Raw genomic sequence first — 23,309 nt, 5'->3', positions numbered from 1 at the left:
ACCTGTGTGTCTTGTAAGGCGCTGAACTCTGAGCACAGGTCCTTCCGCAAATCCTCATACACAGGCTCGCTTTCCCAGTTACTGTTCGAGCATGACTCCATCATCCTGTGAGGAACAAGGGTACGTTTTTCCACATCGATAACATTTAGAGACGTACAACGGCCATATTTACAACTTAACCCTCGCGGAGAGCAAACTGGCTAACTAGCATGACAAACTGTATTAATCAGCTGTTACGGCAATCAGGCTTAACATGAAATAGCGCCTGTTTACGAAAAACGGGCAGGCGAAAAGCTGCCAGTTAAACTACGACGCAAATGGCTTTATTTAACTTGAGAAATGACTTACGCGGCTGTTTGTTTTCTTTTTCTTTCTTGTTTGTCCGCACTTGGCGTTGACCAAAACAGAACGTTTGCGTCGTTGCGAAGCGCCGCGTACTGATTTCGAATCTGGCCAATCAGCTTCAAAGCGGATGTCGTAAGAGGTGTTTCCGGCTTCGGCCTGGCGCTCGTTCTTCTTCGTTGGTGTCAAGCGGAAAAGCGGCGGCGCATTCATTTCAAATGAGAGCGGCTTCACTTGCGTTTCCCCCCCAGTTCATATCACCATTTTGCCAGTATGGAATACGACTGTATCATTTAATAGTTCAGTAACAGTGCACCGGGAAAGGACCAAAATGAGCATAAAAATCAGATCATATCCTCAGCAAAAAAGTTGATTTCTTGTTCGGTGACTAGTAAAAGGTATCATCTTTTTTTTTAATCATCAAGTCTTCGTGTTTTGAACGGAGTTCATGCAGCTTTCATTCGGTCTGAGTGTAAAAGGTGTGCCAGTATGTAAACCAGAGCACGGATGCAAACAGGAAGAGCGAGGTTTTGCAGTTTACCCTGATGTTTCTACCTTGTGTTTTATTCTATCGGCTGTTTGATACTAAAGCTTTTCAGTGTGAAATGAATGCATGAAATATGAAATAAAAATGTGATATAAAATAAAAATTATTTACAGTTCTCATGATATAGGGGTATATTTATGACATCTTACACAAACATCACATTCTACTTTCAGCAACAAAGGACCGTCATGTATTTGTTTACCAAAAAGCTCAACAGTTAACATAATTAACATTTAGTTAACATTAACAGTTCCTCCAAAGAAGTACATCACAAATGGGGTAGGGTCAGGTCAGGCAGTCAACATTTAAATTATTCTTTTAAGGACGTGAGTCTATTTAATGGTCAGGGCTAATGTATAAAGACTGAACTCCTTGTCAAAAGCTAGTTATTAGCATGGCAGTATGAAAAGATAAAAAGCTTGAAATCAAAGACAAAATATTTAAACAGCAGATTTCCAGAATTACAGTGGTTTTAATATCTACCCAGTGGCTGATTTATCTTACTTATACAGGAAAATTAAGCCCATCCTTCTTTCTGTTTTAAAGCATGTTTTACCAAAGTGCAAAGAACAACGAAACAAAGAGAAATTACATGGGACTGTTTCCAAGTCTTTCACCACAGGTTTCCTAACATGTCGCTATGAATAAGACAGGTGTTGTTTGTTTTTTTTAACAGCTTGTGCCCATCATTGGCTCCAAGGCATTTTGGTGACTGTTATTTTCATTCAAGTCCTCCATCTTGATATCTCCTTCAACACCACCTGTTGGTGTCTGTTGTCTCGGCAACTGCTGGGCTCTGACGTTAAACACATCCCACTTCTCAGGAAGCAGGCCTATGTTGAAGAGCAGTGAAGCCAGGTAAGAAACCAATAAGATGGTGGCTAAAGCAATGAGCATGCATATGGTGTTAACTGGAGACTGCTGGATGTACACGCCATCTTTAAGTGAGCATCCTGGGAAGTGGAGGATGGGTTGTAATCCAATCACGGGCTCTCCAGACAGCACTCTCATCAACAAGCCCAATAGGAAGCCCATAAAAGATCCATAGCCGTTGGAGATGTTGAAGAAAAGTGCGCATATCAATTGTGGAAACATAAGGATGTAGGTGAATTCTGTGCCAAGGTACCAGAACATCATGACGCTACTTTGAAGACTGGTGAGCGACGTACCAATCACCCCAACCAAGACCACAACAACACGGATCACCCACTCAATCTCCCTGTCTGATGCCTGAAAGGGGAGAGAGAACCTCAGAAACCACATCAATGCCATTTAATTGTCTATTAACCCAGCCACTGAGGATGCACAAGCCAGTGCATTCTTAGTGCCGGCCCCATGCTCAGATAAATGGGGAGGGTAGTGTCAGGAAGGGCATCCAGCATAAAACCTTTGCCAAATCAAATATGCAGATTATAAATCAGATTTCCATCCCAAATTGGTCGAGGCCTGGGTTACCAACAACCACCACCGGTACTGTTGGCCAGCAGGGTGCCGTTGGAAACTATGCTACTGTTGGGCTAAGGAGAAGGAGCTGGAGGTGAGAGTCGGAATTTTGAATGTTGGCACTATGTCTAGCAAACTGGTTGATATGATGGAGAGAAGGAAGGTAGACACATTGTGTGTGCAAGAGACCAGGTGAAAGGGGAGTAAGGCCAGGAGCATTGGAGGTGGGTTCAAACTCTTCTACCATGGTGTAGATGGGGAGAGAAATGGGGTAGGGGTAATTCTGAAGGAAGACTATGTCAAGAGTGTGTTGGAGGTGAAGAGCGTGTCAGATAGAGTGATGATTATGAAGCTGGAAATCAAAGGTGTGAGGATGAATGTTAGCAGCACATATTTCCCACAAGTTGGGTGTGAGATGGAAGAGAAAGAAGAATTCTGGAGTAAGTTGTATGAAGGGGTGGAGATGAGTTGGATGAAGTGGTGAAGAGTGTACCCAAGGAAGAGAGAGTGGTGATTGGGGCGGACTTTAGTGGGCATGTTGGTGAAGGGTACAGAGGTGATGAGGAGGTGATGGGTAGGTATGGTGTCAAGGAGAGGAATGTGGAAAGACAGATGGTGGTGGATTTAGCGAAAAGGATGGAAATGGCTGTGGTGAATACATATTTCAAGAAGAGGGAAGAACACAGAGTGACGTATAAGAGTGGAAGAAAGTGCACACAGGTGGACTATATCTTATGCAGGAGGCATGATCTTGAAGGGACTGGAGACTGCAAGGTGGTCACGTATCAAATTGTGGAAGAAGGAAGACTGTTATGTGGAGTTCAGAAAGGAGTTAAGACAGGCACTGGGTGGTAGTGAAGAGTTGGTAGATGGCTGGGCAACCACGGCAGAAATAGTGAGGGAGACAGCTAGGAAGGTACTTGGTGTGTCATCAGGACAGAGGAAGGAAGACAAGAAGACCTGGTGGTGGAATGATGACGTACAGAAAAGTATACAGAGGAAGAGGTTGGCAAAGAAGAAGTGGGATAGTCAGAGAGATGAAGAAAGACAGCAATACAAGGCGATATGGCATAAAGCGAAGAGAGGGGTGGCAAAGGCAAACGAAAAGGCATATGATGAGTTGTATGACAGGTTAGACACTAAGGAAGGAGAAAAAGACTTATACCAATTGGCTAGACAAAGGGACCAAGCTGGGAAGGATGTGCAGCAGGTTAGGGTGATGAAGAACAGAGATGGAAATGTGCTGGAGAGTAAGGAGAGTGTGTTGAGAAGGTGGAAGGAGTACTTTGAGGGAATAATGAATGGAGAAAAAAATGAGAGACAGAGCGAGAGAGAGAGAGAGAGAGAGAGAGAGAGAGAGAGAGAGAGAGAGAGAGAGAGAGAGAGAGAGAGAGAGAGAGAGAGAGAGAGAGAGAGAGAGAGAGCGAGAGAGAGAGAGCGAGAGTGAGAGAGAGAGAAGGTTGGAGGATGTGGGGATAGTGGATCAGGCAGTGTGGTGGATTAGCAAGGAAGAGGTGAGGGCAGCTATGAAGAGGATGAAGAGTGGAAAGGCGGTTGGTCCAGATGACATACCTGTGGAGGCATGGAGATGTTTAGGAGAGATGGCAGTGGAGTTCTTAACTAGATTGTTTAACACAATCTTGGAAAGTGAGAGGATGCCTGAGGAGTGGAGAAGAAGCATACTGGTACCGATTTTCAAGAATAAGGGCGATGCGCAGAACTGTAGCAACTACAGAGGTATAAAGTTGATCAGCCACAGCATGAAGATATGGGGAAAAGTACTGGAAGCTTAGTTAAGAGGAGCGGTGACGATCAGGGAGCAGCAGTATGGTTTCATGCCACGAAAGAGCACCACAGATGCGATGTTTGCTTTGAGAATGTCGATGGAGCATGCTGGATTTAGAGAAAGCATAAGACAGGGTGCCGAGAGAGGAGGTGTGGTATTGTAAGAGGAAGACGGTAATGGCAAAGAAGTATGTAGGAGTGGCGCAGGATATGTATGAGGGCAGTGTGACAGTGGTGAGGTGTGCGGTTGGAATGACAGATGGGTTCAAGGTGGAGGTGGGATTACATCAAGGATCGGCTCTGAGCCCTTTCTTGTTTGCCGTGATGATGGACAGGTTGACGGATGAGATCAGGCAGGAGTCTCCATGGACTATGATGTTTGCGGGTGACGTTGTGAACTATACCAAGAGTAGGGAGCAGGTGGAGGAGAGCCTGGAGAGGTGGGGGTATGCACTGGAGAGAAGAGGAATGAAAGTCAGTAGGAGCAAGACGGAATACCTATGTGTGAATGAGAGGGAGGGCAGTGGAATGGTGAGGATGCAAGGAGTAGAGGTGACAAAGGTGTATGAGTTTAAATACTTGGGGTCAACTGTCCAAAGTAACGGGGAGTGCAGAAGAGAGGTGAAGAAGAGAGTGCGGGCAGGGTGGAGTAGGTGGAGAAGAGTGTCAGGAGTGATTTGCGACAGAAGGGTACCAGCAAGAGTTAAAGGGAAGGTTTACAAGATGGTTGTGAGACCAGCTATGTTATATGGTTTGAGACAGTGGCACTGACGAAAAGACAGGAGGCGGAGCTGGAGGTGGCAGAATTGAAGATGATAAGATTTTCATTGGGAGTGATGAAGAAGGACAGGATTAGGAACGAGTATATTAGAGGGACAGCTCAGGTTGGACGGTTTGGAGACAAAGCAAGAGAGGCGAGATTGAGATGGTTTTGGACATGTGTGGAGGAGAGATGCTGGGTATATTGGGAGAAGGATGGTGAATATGGAGCTGCCAGGGAAGAGGAAAAGAGGAAGGCCAAAGAGGAGGTTTATGGATGTGGTGAGGGAGGACATGCAGGTGGCTGGTGTGACAGAGGAAGATGCAGAGGACAGGAAGAGATGGAAACGGATGATCCACTGTGGTGACGTCTAATGGGAGCAGCCGAAAGTTATAGCAGTAGTAGTAGTAGTAGTAGTAGTAGTAGTAGTAGTAGTAGTAGTAGTAGCAGTAGTAGTAGTAGTAGTAGTAGTAGTAGTAGTAGCCAGTTAATTGTCTTTTCTGTTCTAACTCTCTTCCTCCTCCCTTGTTTCCTTCTCTAGCATGTCTCCTAGTCTCCTCTCCATCCTATTCTTCCTTAATTTGCTTTTCCCTCTCCTCTCTTTTCTCCTCCTCTTCGGGTGAAAAGAGGCAAATCTCTAATCTTCCTTTATTACAATAAAAGTGTAATGAGTTTCAGTCTAAATGTTTTTAAGATGAAGCTGGTTGTGAAAAAAAAGGGTTTTTTTCCTCACCTGGGCTCTCAGTATGTTCTTGTAAATGTTAGAGGATACGATGGAGGCTGCAGAGAGCATAATGGAGTCTGTCGATGACATAACAGCAGCCGCTATGGCCCCAATGCCTAGTATGGAGATGTAGGGCGGGGTGAGGTGCTGCAGGGTGATGGGGAGGATAAATCCTTCCTCGCCACGGTCAAACGGAGACGGAGAACCATAGGAAGTCAGATTCCAGTCTGACTCGTGGTACCACAGAGGAGATAAACGGAATAAAGTCAAATGTTAGTCCATGTGCAGGAGTAGCTTCAGAGGACTTTAAACCATCCTACCTATCAGTGATTTAAAGTAAATGAACACTGAAAAGAAAACTTAAAAGATACAATCCTTAAAATACACACAAACATCCTTTTTCATACTTTGAATCACTATCACAAATGCTAGCCCACGAACATGTCATTCGTCAACCGTTATGTAGAACGTCAGTTTAATGGGCACTTCTTTTAGTCCGTCTCCTGTGTAGCAGCCCAGTGCAGACGTCGGGGAGAATCAAGATTGGAGAAGTTAAGTAGCTGTGGATAGTATACAAATACAGCAGAACAGCCTTGTAGAAGGCGTTTACTGACGGTTACAACAACATCTATAGCTGAAAGCGAGGCTTAACCGTGTGTTTCGTTTGCTGGCGGGACAGGAGCTGATGTAAGGGCAACAAATGACAATTTTATTATTCTTGATGAATGAACATACTGAGGCATTTCTTATAAAATTACACGGTCATGCTCCTGAATTTATGGGAAAAATGTGTATTTTCATAATTACGTGACAACAAATTAATAAACATTTTTCCGTTTCCACCTTTGTGTGTGTGTGTAAACTCTTTATACCTGTAGATGCAGCCACTGCTCCTATTAAGGCAGGAGGGATCCCAAAAATAAGGATAACAAAAGCGGCGGCGTAACAGCTGAGACTGGCTGAGGCGGAGGAGGAGGCGGCCAAGATTCTCTGATGGATTTCTTGATAACCAAGGTTTCCTAAAGTCTTCAAAGCAAAGTTTGGTGAGGTCAGATAAAGAAAATTAAAGGAACCAAACCCCTCGTGCTCGGGACATCTTTGACCACATCAGATGGATGTGCAACAAGTTGAATCAGTTCATCTGGATCATGTTACAATGTTACACTTTCACTTAGCAGACGCTTTTATCCAAATCGACGCACATCTGATGGTTATCCAAAGGAGCTGAATCAAGTGCAACTGGACTTGGTATAGATCCGTGAAGACGTTTCGCCTCTCATCCAAGAGGCTTCCTCAGTTCGTGCCTTTCTGACTAGACCAAGCTAGTCTGACTGGCTGGTGATGAGACTCAGAATTTATCCTCTAGGAGTCGTCGTCAGAGCTATTGACTAACGACTAATGACTCCTAGAGGATAAATCTTCATCAATCATTTTCCAACACAAAATTAACACAATCACATAAACCCCTTTTTTATACCGATGTGCAAACGCCAGTAGTGCTAACCTCTGCACCCTAACGCCACTTAACCGGTTGCTGATAAAAAGCCTGCTCCTTCATCTTACCAAAAGAAAGAAATTGTCGATCCATTTCCAAACTCTGTCCCCCTCCAGTGTGCCAAGCCACGGGGGTGGTAAAGTTCCGTTGAAGACCGCTCTGGTGATGTCATGGGAGGCGGGGTTTATCAGAGCAAAGGGGACGCATAGCCACTGCGAAGAGACATGAAACAACTGAAGTAGTAAACCCATGTTTCACCTATTTGACTGAACTCTCCAAGGTAATTCTCTAATTTTGTGTCTGTTACCCAAGTGAAAGCAATCATTCATTCAGTTATCCAAAGGAGTTGAATCAAGTGCAACTGGACTTGGTATATATCCGTGAAGACGTTTCGCCTCTCGTCCAAGAGGCTTCCTCAGTTCGTGCCTTTCTGACTAGACCAAGCTTGTCAGAAAGGCAAACAAACTTGCTGAAAATTTAGCACTCACTTGTGATATATAACAGGTTTTTCAAAGGTTTTGAATCACTGCACCCACGAGAGGTCCTTGATCATACAGTCATAACTGTGCAAAAAGTTGTTAGGCTGGGGGCAGCCGGGTAGCGGGGCGGTCTATTCCGTTGCCTACCAACATGGGGGTCGCCGGTTCGAATCCCTGTGTTACCTCCAGCTTGGTCGGGCATCCCTACAGACACAACTGGCCGTGTCTGCGTGTGGGAAGCCAGATGTGGGTGTGTGTCCTGGTTTCTGTTGGGTGTTGCAGTCTTCAAACGTCAACTAAATGTGCGGTTTTTATTCGACTGTTAAGCGCTCCTACAGCGTTAATAGCTGGAGCTATGCGGGTAGATGAGCCGTCGAAATATGGGTTTAAATAGCAATTCAGATTGCCACATACTCAAATTGGTTGAGCTGAGATGTGGTAAAATACTAAAAAGTTTTCTCAAAAAAATCAGGATCATTGAGGTAAAGTGAATACTGGCAATCTGACCCAACACCATAATATGTCCTCCACACAGGTCAGAAGTGACCGAGCCAAGTTGAAATGCGACTGATTTACAAAACAAGATTGCTACACGCCAGTCTCTACAGCAGTGGTTCTCAACCTTTTTGGGGTGCTGGACCCCCTGCGTAGTTTTGATCTACCCGAGGACCCCTCCACCTGATCTTGGGGGAGGGGGGTTGCAATTTGATAGAAACAGTAGAAACTGCATTTTAAATTGCATTATAGCATTTATTCACTCTTCGGGGCAAAAATAAGAGCTTTCAGTTGTAACTTAGATATAGTTAACAAAACAGAATTCTTATGCAGTAACTTTCAGATATATGTAACAAAACAGAATATGTATTCAGTAACTTTCAGATATATGTAACAACACAGAATATGTATTCAGTAACTTTCAGATATATGTAACAACAGAATTTTTATGCAGTAACTTTTAACAATGCAAACGGGAGCGAGATCTCTTATTAAAATACAATAAATTACACTTGTGAAACAGATGTAATTAGAGAAACAAGTCCTGTTACCCTTTATAGTTTAGGTAGATAAAGGTCTCAGTCACATTTGAGTAAAATAATCCTATTTCTATAAATGTCATAGGATCTTTTTTTTTAAAGATATTTTATTTTCACGGACCCCTTGCAATTACACCACGGACCACTAGGGGTCCGCGGACCCCCGGTTGAGAACCACTGCTCTAGAGAATGGAGACTGAAATATTTGAGAAGCAAGGCTTACATTTCTTACCCTTCGAATAAAGCAGAGCAAAAAAAGAGGAATCAGGATGGAACAAATACACATTGACTGGCAGCCATGTACAGATCAGGCCTTTGGGAGATTCCCCGCATCAGGGAGGGAGGGCAACACCAAGGGGAACGTTTTCTAATCAGGAAGGAACATTGTCCAAGATGCTAGCAGACTCACCAGGCTGATGAATATGAGAATGAGTTGGATGACATCTGTGTAGGCCACAGAGTAGAGACCGCCCAGCAGGGTGTAGATAATGGCCACTGCAGCAGAGATCCAGATGCTAACGGTGTAGGGCAAGTCAAATATCACACTCGTGGTTGCACCTACAAATTAACATACAAAAACTAAAAATAAGTTAAAAAAGAGCACGAGTACAAAAATAACCACAGACGTTCAGTGGGTGGCCAGGTTCAGGTGGGCAACAGCTTGGGGGAAAGAAGCTGTTTTTGAGCCTGGTAGCATGGGTTGTGAGGCTCCTGTAGCGCCTCCCAGAGTGCAGGGGGGAGAACAGTCCATGGTTGGGGTGGGTGGGATCTCTGCTGATGCTCAGACCCCTTCGAAGGCAGCGTTTTGATAAATGTCTTTTATGGCTGGGAGCTGGGTACCGGTGATATGCTGGGCCGCCTTGACGACCCGCTGCAGAGCTTCCTGGTCTACTGAGGTGCAGTTGCCGTACCACACTGAGATGCAGCTGGTCAGGATGCTCTCTGTGGTGCAGTGGTAGAAGTTGGTGAGAATTTGGGGGGATAGACGGGCGCTTCTCAGCCTCCTCAGGAAATGCAGGCGTTATTGTGCCTTTTTCACAAGGGCCTGGGTGTTTGATGTCCAGGAGAGTTCCTTGTTGATGTGGACTCCAAGGAATTTAAAGCTGGAGACACGCTCCACTTCCACCCCATTGATTTGTATTGGGGAGCGGCTGCAACTTCTAGGCCTCTTGAAGTCCACAATCAGCTCCTTCGTCTTCTGCACACTGAGAACAAGATTGTTGGTAGTACACCATGATGTGAGGTGCTGAATCTCGTCCCTGTAGGATGTCTCGTTATTGTTGATGATATGGCAAATGACTGTGGTGTCATCCGCAAACCTAACTATTACCTCATCTCATCTTCAGCCGCCTCTCCGGGGTCGGGTCGCGGCAGCAGCAAGCTAAGTAGGGCACTCCAGGCGTCCCTCTCCCCAGCAACGCCCTCCAGCTCCTCCTGGGGGATCCCAAGGCGTTCCCAGGCCAGATTGGACATGTAGTCCCTCCAGCGAGTGCTGGGTCTACCCCGGGGTCTCCTCCCAGTTGGCCGTGCCCAGTAAGCCTCCAAAGGAAGGCGCCCAGGAGGCATCCTGATCAGATGCCCGAACCATCTCAACTGGCTCCTTTCGATGTGAAGGAGCAGCGGCTCTACTCCGAGCTCCCTCCGGATGTCCGAGCTCCTCACCCCTATCTCTAAGGCCGTTATGATAGCTATTTGACACAGTAACCCTTTCCCTTCCTCTTATCTGCTACCTCAGCTCCACGCTTTGGTCCTGAAGCATTTCAGAAGGACTGTATTCCAGCTGAACGTGTACTAAAACCCATGCACGTGCACCAGGTTGTTGGTAATTGTCGTGATTACTGTTTACATACCCAAGCCAATAAGTGTCGTCGCCAACCACACGATGTCTCCAAACACTGCAACCGCAGACAGATAGGCTGTTGGTACTTTCCCATACTTGATCTGGATGGGGTCTATCATCGTCACATATTTCCTGTCTCGCATCAGTTTGGCAAAGAAGAGGCCAGCTGAAATTTAAAACAAGGAGTGATCAGCACATTATTCACAAGACATATGCAAACCGTTCACCTCGTTATCTTTTATTGATGAAGTTTAATTCCCGTTTCGAAGTCTAATGCCATGATCCCACTAGCAGGTAAAATTCAAGTTTCTGCAAGTTTTATAAAGGCAGTTCCTTCCAAAAGTCTCGAAGGTTAAATAGAGTAAGACAAACTGATCAAGTATAGTTACTGAGAATGTACTGATATCGTGTTGACATTTCATAACCATCGCAGAGAGCAAATACAGGGTAAAACAAGATCAGTTCAGTTTACACATGCATAATGACTGCATATGATAAGTAACACCTGTTCACGAAGCAATTACATGACAAAGCGAGGCATCTACATAAGAACGATGCAGCTGGAAGAGATTCTCAGACTGAAGTGAACGAAGTCCCACAACACGAACAGACATTTCACGATGAGAGTCGGTCTGACAAATTACTCCATGCACATACAGTATTTCTCTTTGTCTATCTATAGTTTGTTGTTATTAATAATAATAATAATGATAATAATATTGATAATACTAATATGAAATCAAGAGATACCAAGAATAAAACTGGATGAGTCAGCCAATAGGAGAAGGGCAACCCAGATTAATCCACCAGAAGGGCTGTATGCCGTCTCTGCTATTCCTGTAATGTGGGCTCCCCCAAACCATGTAGCTGTAGGATAAACACAAATGTGTGTGTACACACACACACACACACACACACACACACACACACACACACACACACACACACACACACACACACACACACACGCCTTCATTTCATTTACATTCACATGACAGAGGGAAGACTGCGTTGGGGTGTTACAACTTCCAAAAAAATACATGTGATTATACTGTTGTCTACCAACATGGGGATCGCTGGTTCGAATCCCCCTGTTACCACCGGCTTGGTCGGCCGTCCCTACAGACACAATCAGCCGTGTCTGCGTGTGGGGAGCTGGTTGAGCGTATGTGTCCTGGTCGCTGCACTAGCGCCTCCTCTGGCCGGAGAGGAGGAACTGGGGGGAATAGCGTGGTCCTCCCACGCGCTACGTCCCCCTGGCGAAACTCCTCACTGTCAGGGGAAAAGAAGCGGCTGGCGACTCCATATGTACCGGAGGGGGCATGTGGTAGTCTGCAGCGCCCCCCCCCCCCCAGATTGGCAGAGGGGGTGGAGAATTGGCCTAATACAATTGGGGAGGGGTGGGGATACCTGCAGTCAGTTGAGACTGAAGAGGTCACCTAGTTGAGTGATGAAACATCTGTCAATAAACGTTGGGCCCAGACGAACTGACTCAACCTGCTCTGACACAAGAATGATCGGTTTGACTCGAGGCACATACGATCTCAAGTCCATTTTATTTGTACAACCCAATATCACAGATTACACATGTACCTGAGGGGGCTTTACAAAAACTAAACATCCTGTCCTTAGAGACCCTCGCATCAGGTAAGGAACAGCTCCCTAAAACACATTTAACGGGGGGAGAAAAACGAGGGAGGAACCTCAGGGAGAGCAACGGAGGAGGGATCTCTCTCACGGGAGTGACAAGAGGCAATGGATGCCGCGTTCGCTCAATTTACAAAGACACAACATCCATCTCCTCACGCTCTTCTGGATTTGGTGATGGGGAGAAGTCCAGATGCAGCCAAAGGCAAGGCTACTGGGGTACAGAGCTCTTGTATGGACAGAAATTAAATGTCGATAATAGATTTTTCTAATACGTACCAACTTGATTAAGCTGTACATAGTGCCATTAACCAAATGAGGGTGGAAAGACAGGTGGTAGTTTCACAAAGGGGCTGGTTTTTGTCAATTTGCTTAATTGGGGTGGGGGGGGTCCCCTGGCAAACCCCCAACACACACACACACACAAATCAACCTATGGATGTGGCTTTCCTCGTGTCCTCTTTTTATCTATTGTGCACGTAAAATGCATTACTGGCATTGTACACAGCTTAGTGCATTCCTGTCTCCAAGAGGAAACGTCAGCTGCCATATATTCACAGAAATTTAATTCGCATCAGACTTGACAGGGCAATGCTGATGTGACCTATGATGACATCACCGGCGGCAAAAGGTGAGTCACAGCTTGCATTTCGACTGTGCTGATGTCACTCGATAGAAACAGGCCCCATAATCCATTGATTCTGTGTAACGGCTGTCAGTTTAAAAGAGACGGCCACATATTTGCAGAATTCTCTCTCGTAACATGCAGAAGAACAGCCTGGCATACATAACCATCTCATTCAGGTACACACACACACACACACACAACAGAAGGGCACACAATCACACGTTTCATCCAAAATAATTTTGTGCATGAAAATGACAGGACAACATTTGGTACCCCATTAGAGTGCAGTGCCACTAATGCCGGGATCAGATTACACAATTTTAGTATGATTTTGACATGATTTTTGTTGTCGATCGCCTAATCTGACATGGTGAGTATCATTCATTCATTCATTATCCAAATCGCTTATCCTGCTCTCAGGGAGGCTGGAGCCTATCCCAGCAGTCAGTGGGCGGCAGGTGGGGAGACACTCTGGACAGGCCGCAAGGCCGAGTCACCTGACCTACATGTCTTTGGACTGTGGGAGGAAACCGGAGCACCCGGAGGAAACCCACGCAGACACGGGGAGAACATGCAAACTCCACACAGAGGGACGACCCCCAAGGTTGGACTACCCCGGGGGCTCGAACCCAGGACCTTCTTGCTGTGAGGCGACCGCGCAAACCACTGCACCACCGTGCCGCCATGGTGACCATCATGAAAGACAAAAATATGTTGTAGTCTGATCCCAGTTTAAGATTATTAAAAAAATAAAAGACATAAAAAAAGACAAATTAATACATTTACAAGTGAATAATAGATTGAGCGGCTGTGAACCTGAAACTTTTAACACCATTGTCTACCTGTAACCTAGTATACATGCACACAGCAGCGACATCTCACCCGTGATGGTGAAGACTCCCACCACCAGGCTGATCTTACGGTTGCCCAGCAAGGTTATCTCTATTTTGTCCGCTTTCCTCTTCCGCTCCTCTTTTTTGGATTTGTCGGAAGCCCAAATGCCAATTCCAAGAACCAGAAGGTAGAAAAATGCCATCACTAATACCCCTGGGATGTTAAGAGCCATTCTTGAGCGGGATTTCGGCTCAGTAAAATTACTTGGCTGCCTGTAGACCCTATGTTTTTATACCAAGTGACGACTGCTACAACACTGACTGATAGGTTTTTGTGGTTTTAATAAAATTGCCTCTATAAAACAGGCATAAATTAAATATCATCTTTCCCTGCTCCATCAGTTATTTAGATGAGCTATACCACAACATAGCCAAGTCAATTCTATTTGCATAGCCCAATATCACAAATTTGCCTCCAGAGGCCTTACAGCAACACTGCACCTTGCCCTTAGGCCCTCACATTGGATAAGGAACAACTCCCTAAAAAAAAAAACTTTAACAGGGAGAACGACAGAGGAGGGATCTCTCTCCCATGATGGACAACGTGCAATGGCTGTTGTGTTTACACAGTTTACACAATACAATATTGAGAGAGGATAACAGAATTATATCATGGAATTATAAAATTTATGAAGAATATGATGCACGGGATGCCAAACGGTGTCCAGATGCCACCAGAACAGCCCAGGACCCCAGCCACGCAACCAGCATCACCATGTTAAACAACAAAAAACACAGAAAAACAAAAATGATATGGATTTATAAGATATATAAAAAGAAAATGTGATGAGAGGAATGCAAAGCTGCAGCCAGGTGGTGACCACTGTCACATGACACCATTCACACACAGAAAAGGAGACAGGAGAAGACGTCATTCAGAGAGAGAGAAAAGACATGCGAGAGAAGAGAACAGTTTGCAATAGTCAGTCATAATCAATTAAGTCATCAATTAGTCATAATCTATACGCCATAAACTCGTTGGCAGAACAGCGGTTGGTAAATTCTTTGAGACAGAAACTGACCCGCCATGCACACTTCACCATCGGCCTGCCTGACTACCATGGGGTCTTCAGTCATCCCCCCCCCCCACCCGTGGAACGCTCTCCCACACCACTTTCGCAAAACTGACCCTCTTTCAACCTTCAGATCCCATCACAAAACACACCTTTTCAAACTGGCATATTCACTCTGAGCCACACTTCGGTGAGTTTTGTGCAGATGGTGATTTTATACTTATCTGTTGTGTTAACTTTTTGTCGTCTACCCTGCTTTAATTTGATTTTATGCTGTCTGATACAGCATAATGTGGGTATGTGTCCTGGTCGCTGCACTAGCGCCTCCTCTGGTCGGTCGGGGCGCCTGTTTGGGGAGGAGGAGGAACTGGGGGGGGGGGGGATAACGTGATCCTCCCTCGCGCTACGTCTTCCTGGGGAAACTCCTCACTCTCAGGTGAAAGGAAGCGGCTGGCGACTCCACATGTATCAGAGGAGACGTGGTAGTCTGCGGCCCTCCCCGGATGCAAATTTCCGCAATGCAGGATAGCAGGGGGAGACTCATTAACATTCATAAAAGAAGCACTACCTGATTGGCCGGTGAGTGGCGCGGGACGAAGCGCTGCCTGATTGGCCGGTGAGTGGCGCGGGACGAAGCGCTGCCTGATTGGCCGGTGAGTGGCGCGGGATGAAGCGCTGCCTGACTGGCCGTTGAAACGTTGCTGCTCGCTCTTGTCAAGAGAGCCTGAGGAGATGAGCATAAGGTAAGCAGGCGTTAATACATTCACTTTTGTTAACGTATAGTTACACGAATACGATTTTTGCAAGCGTTAAGGCCTTACTGTTTGTGAACTGATAATGTTATATGAATATGTTTTTGTATAACGTAACAGGAATAGAGAAGACATACGTTTTACATCAGCTATTACCAACGCAGTCTATTCTAGCTACTATCAGCACTGTAGTCATGGCAACATCATTAGGCGAGCTACGCTAGCTATGCTAGCTCTCGTGAATTATCGTCCAATGATGTTGGCGTGACTACAGTGCCGACAGTAGCTAAGTCAGTTTATACGTTACCTTCATTCATATGTTGGTATAGAGTTTGGATCAACTGATACCATGTCTAATATTTATACTTTCATACCATTAAAGGTAGACCACTAAAGCAACGAGAGGTTAGCGAGGAAGAGAGAGAGGATGAAGCTGTGCCAATTAAGTGGTGTCATATTTGCGAGAAACAAGATAATCTGGAGATACTGGAGCATCTTGAGGTTAGGTGCCTAAGCGTAACTCACTGTTAAACACAAGTTATTATAAATATAGTTACAGTCTGACCATGCGTTAGCCATTTTTGTATTGAGGCATGATTTTATAAGGAAAATAAAGGAGATTTCTCTCAGGTACATGGGACTAGAGCAGTGTTTCTCAACCGGGGGTCCGCGGACCCCTACTGGTCCGTGGTTTAATTGCAAGGGGTCCGTGAAAATAAAATATCTTTTAAAAAAAGATCCTATGACGTTTATAGAAATAGGATTATTTTACTCAAATGTGACTGAGACCTTTATCTACCTAAACTAGAAAGGGTAACAGGACTTTTTTCTCTAATTACATCTGTTTCACAAGTGTAATTTATTGTATTTTAATAAGAGATCTCGCTCCCGTTTGCATTGTTAAAAGTTACTGCATAAGAATTCTGTTTTGTTACATATATCTGAAAGTTACTGAATACATATTCTGTTTTGTTACATATATCTGAAAGTTACTGCATAAGAATTCTGTTTTGTTAACTATATCTAAGTTACAACTGAAAGCTCTTATTTTTGCCCCAAAGAGTGAATAAATGCTATAATGCAATTTAAAATGCAGTTTCTACTGTTTCTATCAAATTGCAACCCCCCTCCCCCAAGATCAGGTGGAGGGGTCCTCAGGGTAGATCAAAAATACGCAGGGGGTCCAGGACCCCAAAAAGGTTGAGAACCACTGGACTAGACCATAGGACTTAAGTGACTATGTATACACTCCACTTTGTTCTACTAAAATAGACAGCTATTCAAAGCTAGTAAAACAGACAGTTATAAATAGTTAATTGTAAATTTATGTTAAGACATTTAGGGTTAAATTTTGAAATAATGTTGATTTACTAAAATTATATTTAATCTGTTTAAACAGCAACTTTTCCCTGAGGAGTATGAACACAATGTGTGTTCTCATGAGCCACTGGGGCGGGGGGGGTTTCAGGGCCTCCTTGAAACTATAATTAAAATTTGCTCCTGGATCGGCAGAGGGAGTGGAACATCGACCGGGATGGTTCGGAAGAGTGGATAGAAAGGTAAATGGCCGGATACAATTGGGGAGAAAAGGGGGGTAAACCCCCCCCCCCAAAAAAAAGAAAAAAAGAAAATACATTCAGGGAATAGACGTTTTCTGCTCTGCTGCACGTCAGTGTTAACCAGCCACTCCTCCCCTTATGTCTTTGGTTGCATCGCCGGTATGTACTGTTACTACATTAAGTGCTCTGCACTGCTATATTTCCTTGTTTTAGGATAAAAATATACCTTTGTAGCTTCAGTAGAAATATAACTCAGTCGGGATATTTCTCCAGTGTTTAGCATACCAGCTCGTTTGCCACGCTATTCTTAGCTGCCTTTGATACAAAGTTACAATAATGTGAATTTGTTTGCACATCTGTAGCGAAGTTATCTACAGGCCCTTCGCCAGAGTTTTAAGTGCACCTTCTCTGCAGGCCCAGCTTCTGCAGCTCCGGTGGATGCTGATTGGGGTGCTTCCTCTTCTGCATTTCGATAAATGCAGAGTGTCATTTTGATGAGTTGGCCATAACAGTGTGAAGTTTTTCAACTAGATTGAAAAAGTTGACAAAACAGATGTTTGGCTTTGCACTTTCTACTAACACCAGATTAAGGCAGTGTGCCTGACAGCGCACATACAAGGCCTTCGGATTTTGCCTTAGGATTCTGGACTACAGTCCCTTGTAGTGCCCATTCATGTTCGCAGCCCCATCATAGCCTTGACCCCAGATGTTTTCTATTTTCAGGTCATTTTCTTCCAGTAGAGCCATCACAAGATTTTCAAGAGCATCTCTGCTTGTTGAATGCACATTGCACAACTGAATGAATCACTCCTTTATTTTCATGTTGTGTACACACCTCAAAACAAAGGAAACCTGTTCAGTGTGGAACACATCCGTCGTTTCATCCATAAGTATTGAAAAGATTTTGCTCTCTTGAATTTCTTCTTTCATGACACGTTTCTCTCCAGCCTGTCTCCTGACTTGCTTCTTCCTGCAGTCTTTCTGTTGCTTGGGCCTCAATGTCCCTCTCTTTCTCTCCTGCCTCTGTCTCCTGGCTTGCTGTTCCCTGCACCCTTTCTGTCACTTGGGCCTCAATGTCTTCCTCTTTCTCTCAACCCTCTGTCTCCATCTCCTCGTATGACCTATCACTTTCCACTCGCTGTCCATCTTGGAACAAAGCACAATTTACCATTTCAGCATTAATCTATTCTTTTAACCATCACTACTACTCTTGCACCAAATCAATAATAAATCCACCTTAAGTAATGATACAAAACAATAAATAACTGATACATTGCAATATAGTAATTTTATAATTATTGTTGTTGTCTAAAATTGAATACCTTTACACTGTAAACAAATGGTACATGTGTTATTCTTACCTGTTGTGCTCTTTTTTAAATAAGAACATAATAGCTTCTTAAAATGTAATCACCTAGCTAGCTAGACACATTAGCCAGTCATCTAGTGCGCAGGTGACCTCTCTTGACTTACACTGTTAACCACTGTTAGCCAGCAGCTAACGTCACTTCTACAGGCTACACACAGCTATATAAACTTTGCATGCTCTCTTCACCTCGTTCTTGTAAAATACATCCAACAACAAGCACACTGCTGCAAACCCCACTTACCGGCGGTATTGAAGGTATACTGCTGAATCAAATATGCCGTCTGTCTGCGCAGTGTGAGCAAAGGTAGTCCATTGCTTGCCTCGTACCTCTGGCGTGAGGGCACATCGGATGAGGTCAGGTAAAGTCGACAGGTGAAAGGTCATCATGTGGGTAATTTTATTTACGGCTAAATTATTATTCATTAATTTTACTAATAGTGTAAACTACTAATAAGACCCGTTAGCCCCTAGCTAACGGGTCTGACCCTTTAGTCGAGCGGTTAGTGATGTCGCCTTGTGGTGCAGTACACTCCATATCGAATCCCGCACCGGGCAAGAAAATAACCGCTTACATTGGTGGCAGCGGCGGGATCCGGAAGTGTGCAGATCCTCAGAAGTCTCTTCGAAGCGCGGGAATAAAAAAGCGCGAGGGCGCGCTCCCGGGGAGGGTGACGACTGTAAACTACTAATAAAACACGTTAGCCCCTAGCTAACGGGTCTGACCCTTTAGTCGAGCGGTTAGTGATGTCGCCTTGTGGTGCAGTACACCTCGTGTCGAATCCCACACCGGACAAGTAAATAACCGGTTACAATAGATTGGGCAGGACTTCACAATTATTACTTTTTTAAATAAAACAATTAAAAAAAATGTTGCCTTGACAAAAGGGCACTTTGGGCATTAGGGGGCAAAGGGGCGGGTGCTTGAGCACCCGCAGCACCCCCCCGTCTGCACGTGTGTGCGTGTATTGCGGTGTGACACCCACTAGGCAGAGGACTCAAGAGCACGACACACAGGGGCGGATCTACAGGGTGGCATGGGGTGGCAGCTGCCACCTCTGGGACACAGTCTTGCCACCCCTTTGCCACCCCAGGAAAAAAATCTCTAGATCCACAACTGACGACACAAGAGACGAGGTCGGAGTTCAAAAGTAATCTTTACTGAAAAGCAGGGTTCGGGCAGAGCAAAGACATACACAAGAAATCCAAACACTAGAGAAAAGCTGGCACGACTTGACACTAGGCACCAAACGAACTGGCACAGAGGGAGGGGAGCACAGAGACTAAATAAACTAGAGGAAACAAGGCACAGACGAATCCAGTCAGGGCGGGGAAAGTAGTCATGCAGGAGGACGCAGACACTGGGGCAGGAAGTGAAGTTTCTGAAACGAGAGGAGAGGTGAGACTTTCAAAATAAAAGACCAGACACTAGACAGAGACGACATACAGAAAAGAAAACCTAGGGCACAGAGCTGGGTGGGTCATGCGGTGGGGTTTGATGGTGGGGTTTCCCCCACCATCAAAAGAAACATACACGTGAGGGTTTATACGCCCTGTCTCTGTCCCTGATCAAGGCAATGGGAAAAGAGCTGGAGTTGGTCCCCAGGCGCAGCATGAAGGCGGCAGCCCACTGCTCCTAGCGACACAGATCACAGCTAGGATGGGTTAATTTACAGTAACTGAATTTCCCCAAGGGCATGAATAAAGTCAAACAAATCAATTTCATTTGTGTAGCCCAATATCACAAATTGGCCTCAAGGGGCTTTACAGCAACAGCACATCCTGTCTTTAGACCCTTGCATCGGATAAAGGAAATTTAATTAATTAAGCAAAAGCTACGGATAACACTTGGGGGGGGGTCGTAGGTGAAGCCTCAACACTGTAAAACACATGCAGTGACCAAAACCATGATCGCAAATTGATGATAAAGCTGCTTACGTTCCTTCTTGTGTGTGTGTTAGAGAGAGAGAGAGAGAGAGAGAGAGAGAGAGAGAGAGAGAGAGAGAGAGAGAGAGAGAGAGAGAGAGAGAGAGAGAGAGAGAGAGAGAGAGAGAGAGAGAAGGTGTCTGGCGTCCATCTGTCATCTGTCTGTCTGCCGTTGAGGGCACCATCCGTTGTCTGTCGATGTCTCTGGCATGCAGCAAGTAGATTGGACCTCTTTTGCTGCCTGGTTTTCGACTTTCCAAGTTGTGTTAGACGAGCCTTCCCCGTGAACTCAGTCACGCTTTGGGAAGTGGTCTCATCTAGACGCGACGCGAGTCTCTGTTGGATCTGCTCCTCTTTGGCTTCTCAGCATTTCATCGACCACATTAAGTCTGTGGACAACCACGTCAAGTTCACCAGGGAGGAGGTGAAAAATGGCAGATTGGCCTTCTTAGACTGTGAAATTGCAATTGATGATGGGGGACATTTGATTGTTGATGTTTACCGTAAACCAACACATACTGATCAGTACTTAAGGTTGGACTCTCATCATCCACTGGAGCACAAACCAGGAGTCGCCAGGCCGCTGCACCGCCGAGCTGACACAACGTATCCTTATGGACGGTGCGTGTGATCGCGTACGAAAAGTTATGCACAATTTTTCTTGGAGCGACTCACAGCGCCTGCGCAATCCTCGGGGCGGCGACGCACCGGTCCGCGCCAGGCGGGGCGCGGGGGGCGTCGGGTCACGCCGCGGGAGGGCGGGGGGGGGGGCTCACTTCACCGGGTTAGGGTTAAGCTGAGGTGCCTGACGTGCGCCAGCCAATCGAAGAGAGGAGAAGGACCACAGCTGCCTAAGCGTAAACCAGTGGTGATTCTGTATTGTGGCGGGAGTTTTGGAACAGTTGAGACGCGTATTTTCCAAACATTGCGCCTCCGTTGCTTTTCAACCCCAAAACACGGCTGCACCAGAAATTGGTCCACCTCAAGGATCGGGTCCCCCGGCACAAGCAGAGCAATATAGTGTAACGTGCGTGGATAAGAAGACACGCTGGCCGCTGGCCGGCGGGTCTGACCCTTTAGTCTAGCGGTTAGCGATGCCTCCTGCGGTGCGGGCGATACGGGTTCGCGTCCCGGCCGCGGCAGTTCCTGTGGTTGCGTTTTCCCCCAAATTCGCTACATTGGTGTCAGAAGTGGGATGGAGTTACCGTAAGGCCATCGGAAGCGCATGCGCCTTGAGGCGTGAAGGAGTTGATATGCTTAAGCGCGGGGACGCGCTTCCCTAAGGAGGGGGGTAGTGTAACGTGTGTGGATAAGAAGACACGCTGGCCGCTGACAGGCGGGTCTGCCCCCTTAGTCTAGCGGTTAGCGATGTCTCCTGCGGTGCGGGCGATACGGGTTCGCTTCCCTGCCGCGGCAGTTCCTGTGGTTGCGTTGTCCCCCCCCGAATTCGCTACAATAGTGTAGCCCAGGCTGCCCCCCCCCAATTCGCTACATGGGTGTCAGCAGTCGGATGGTGCGACCGTGAGGTCAACGGAACTGCGTGAGGCCCAGAGGGAGCTGATATGCTGAAGCGCGCTTCCCAAAGGGGGGGGGGGGTAGTGTAACAGACACGTTGTAGCGAATTAGGGGAAACTTTCTGGGACCGCCACAGCCAGGACGCCAACCCGTATCTCCTGCACCACAGGCGACAACGTTAACCAGTCGACTAAAGGGTCCGACCCGCTAGCCAAGGGCTAACGTGGCTACTTATTCATGTACGTTACACTACCTTGTTTGTTTTTCACATGGCTTGTGGGCCTGTACGTTCACGGAATGTTGCACTGGAATGTAAAATGCAATACATCTTAGGATGCTTTATTTATTTATTTATACAGTTTTTTTACTTATGTGAATTTTTATCCTCCATCTGGTCATCATGTGAGTCTGCATGCATGGCCACACGAGGGTGACAGTGTGCATCTCTTGCCCATGTACTGATCTGTCTGTTGTCTGACATACTGCTGATTGCCTCTTGTCTGTGGGTTTGTGTATGGTCTGGGTAGATTGTAAAACTGAATTGCCCTTCTGAGATAAATAAAGTTGTCTGAATCTGAAGTGAGGTGGGGGGGGGGTGGCAAGAGTACATCTGTTGTGATCTTACAATGCTGTGATTGCAAACATTCCCCAGCCCTCTGTGAATAGTACACTTGGCCATTGAAACTCTAGTTAATGGTCATGGCAGTTTGTATATGAAACCGATCGTTGGTTTCAGTCGTTATGCCACTGTATTGTTTATAAGGGTGGGGGCACCTGCAGTCAGTTGAGACTGAAGAGGTCACTGAGATGAGTGATGGAATGTTTCTCTCTCAACAAACATGTTGTCCAGATGAGCTAATTCAACTTTATGTGATTTTCTTGCCTGGATTATTGAGCATGCAGCAAGACATTACACTTTAAATGTTAAAACCGCTTGCCATAGACCACCCAAGCCCTTGTTAGACCCCCCCCCTTCTCGTCCATTCATTTTGGAAATGCATCACATCACGGGAGCATCGTGTGCACTGCATGCCGTTTCATGTGGTCTTTGAATAACTAAGTCCAAAAAGGCACTTCACAAGGTAGGTTTCACTTCACAAAGAAGGCACTTGCCCTCAAAGCAGGTTTTATTGAAACAACCCATAAATAACCAACAATATGTACATATAAATAAACAATGTAAAAAAAATAGTCTTCATTTGATAATATTTAATTTTTTTCTAACCACATAAACCTCCCTTTGTTTTAAACATGCTCTGAACCAAACGTAGCTTATCCGCCCTTTCATCCGACACCCCTCTCTGATTCTCTATGCATTCTACTAGAACCTTGCAGTGATGAGCGAATTCCAGAAGCTTCCTCGTTTTGAAATCAGACTTTGTCTCCCCTCGGTAAAGGGAATGCCAGTTTGGATTTCAGCTGCTCGGGGGTTTGAACAGTGTTGGCCTGTAGCTCGGACAAGAGGCCTTTAATTAACATGCCCGTAAGCAGGTTGTTTAACCCCCGGCTACTCTAACAGAGTGTCCCGACAGTAGAGGACTGTGCTTACACTGTGGCAGTG

At 45.7% G+C, this 23,309-nt stretch overlaps 2 protein-coding genes across 2 annotated transcripts in view; both read right to left on the bottom strand.

Moving 5' to 3' along the window:
• kif20ba (kinesin family member 20Ba) overlaps nucleotides 1-104 on the bottom strand; it is a 96,713-nt gene extending 96,609 nt beyond the window's left edge. Inside the window, exon 1 of the mRNA XM_056292276.1 lies at nucleotides 3-104. Coding sequence (XP_056148251.1) covers nucleotides 3-104 — 102 coding nt within the window. The remainder of the gene's footprint in view (nucleotides 1-2) is intronic.
• Nucleotides 105-1,558: 1,454 nt separating this feature from the next.
• On the bottom strand, nucleotides 1,559-13,790 carry LOC130123146 (high-affinity choline transporter 1-like). The gene is made up of 8 exons (XM_056292275.1): nucleotides 13,607-13,790; nucleotides 11,200-11,316; nucleotides 10,460-10,615; nucleotides 9,019-9,167; nucleotides 7,165-7,308; nucleotides 6,474-6,627; nucleotides 5,611-5,828; nucleotides 1,559-2,119 (listed from the first exon to the last, which is right to left on the bottom strand). The coding sequence occupies exons 1-8, from the start codon at nucleotides 13,788-13,790 to the stop codon at nucleotides 1,559-1,561; spliced, it is 1,683 nt and encodes a 560-aa protein (XP_056148250.1).
• Between the last annotated feature and the right edge of the window lie 9,519 nt (nucleotides 13,791-23,309).

The sequence above is a fragment of the Lampris incognitus genome, chromosome 13 (genome assembly GCF_029633865.1).
Source record: "Lampris incognitus isolate fLamInc1 chromosome 13, fLamInc1.hap2, whole genome shotgun sequence".
Classification (NCBI taxonomy): Eukaryota; Metazoa; Chordata; class Actinopteri; order Lampriformes; family Lampridae; genus Lampris; species Lampris incognitus.
This window is presented reverse-complemented; position numbering and strand designations above follow the sequence as displayed.

What these genes read in the sequence shown, in the direction of transcription:
- LOC130123146 (XM_056292275.1), bottom strand. Translation starts at nt 13,790, where the DNA reads ATGGCTCTTAACATCCCAGGGGTATTAGTGATGGCATTTTTCTACCTT. An exon ending in GGGAGTCTTCACCATCACGG is followed by an intron (nt 11,317 to 13,606) that starts GTGAGATGTCGC and finishes TTTATCCTACAG; the next exon opens with CTACATGGTTTGGGGGAGCC. An exon ending in AGAACATACTGAGAGCCCAG is followed by an intron (nt 2,120 to 5,610) that starts GTGAGGAAAAAA and finishes CTCCCCTTTCAG; the next exon opens with GCATCAGACAGGGAGATTGA.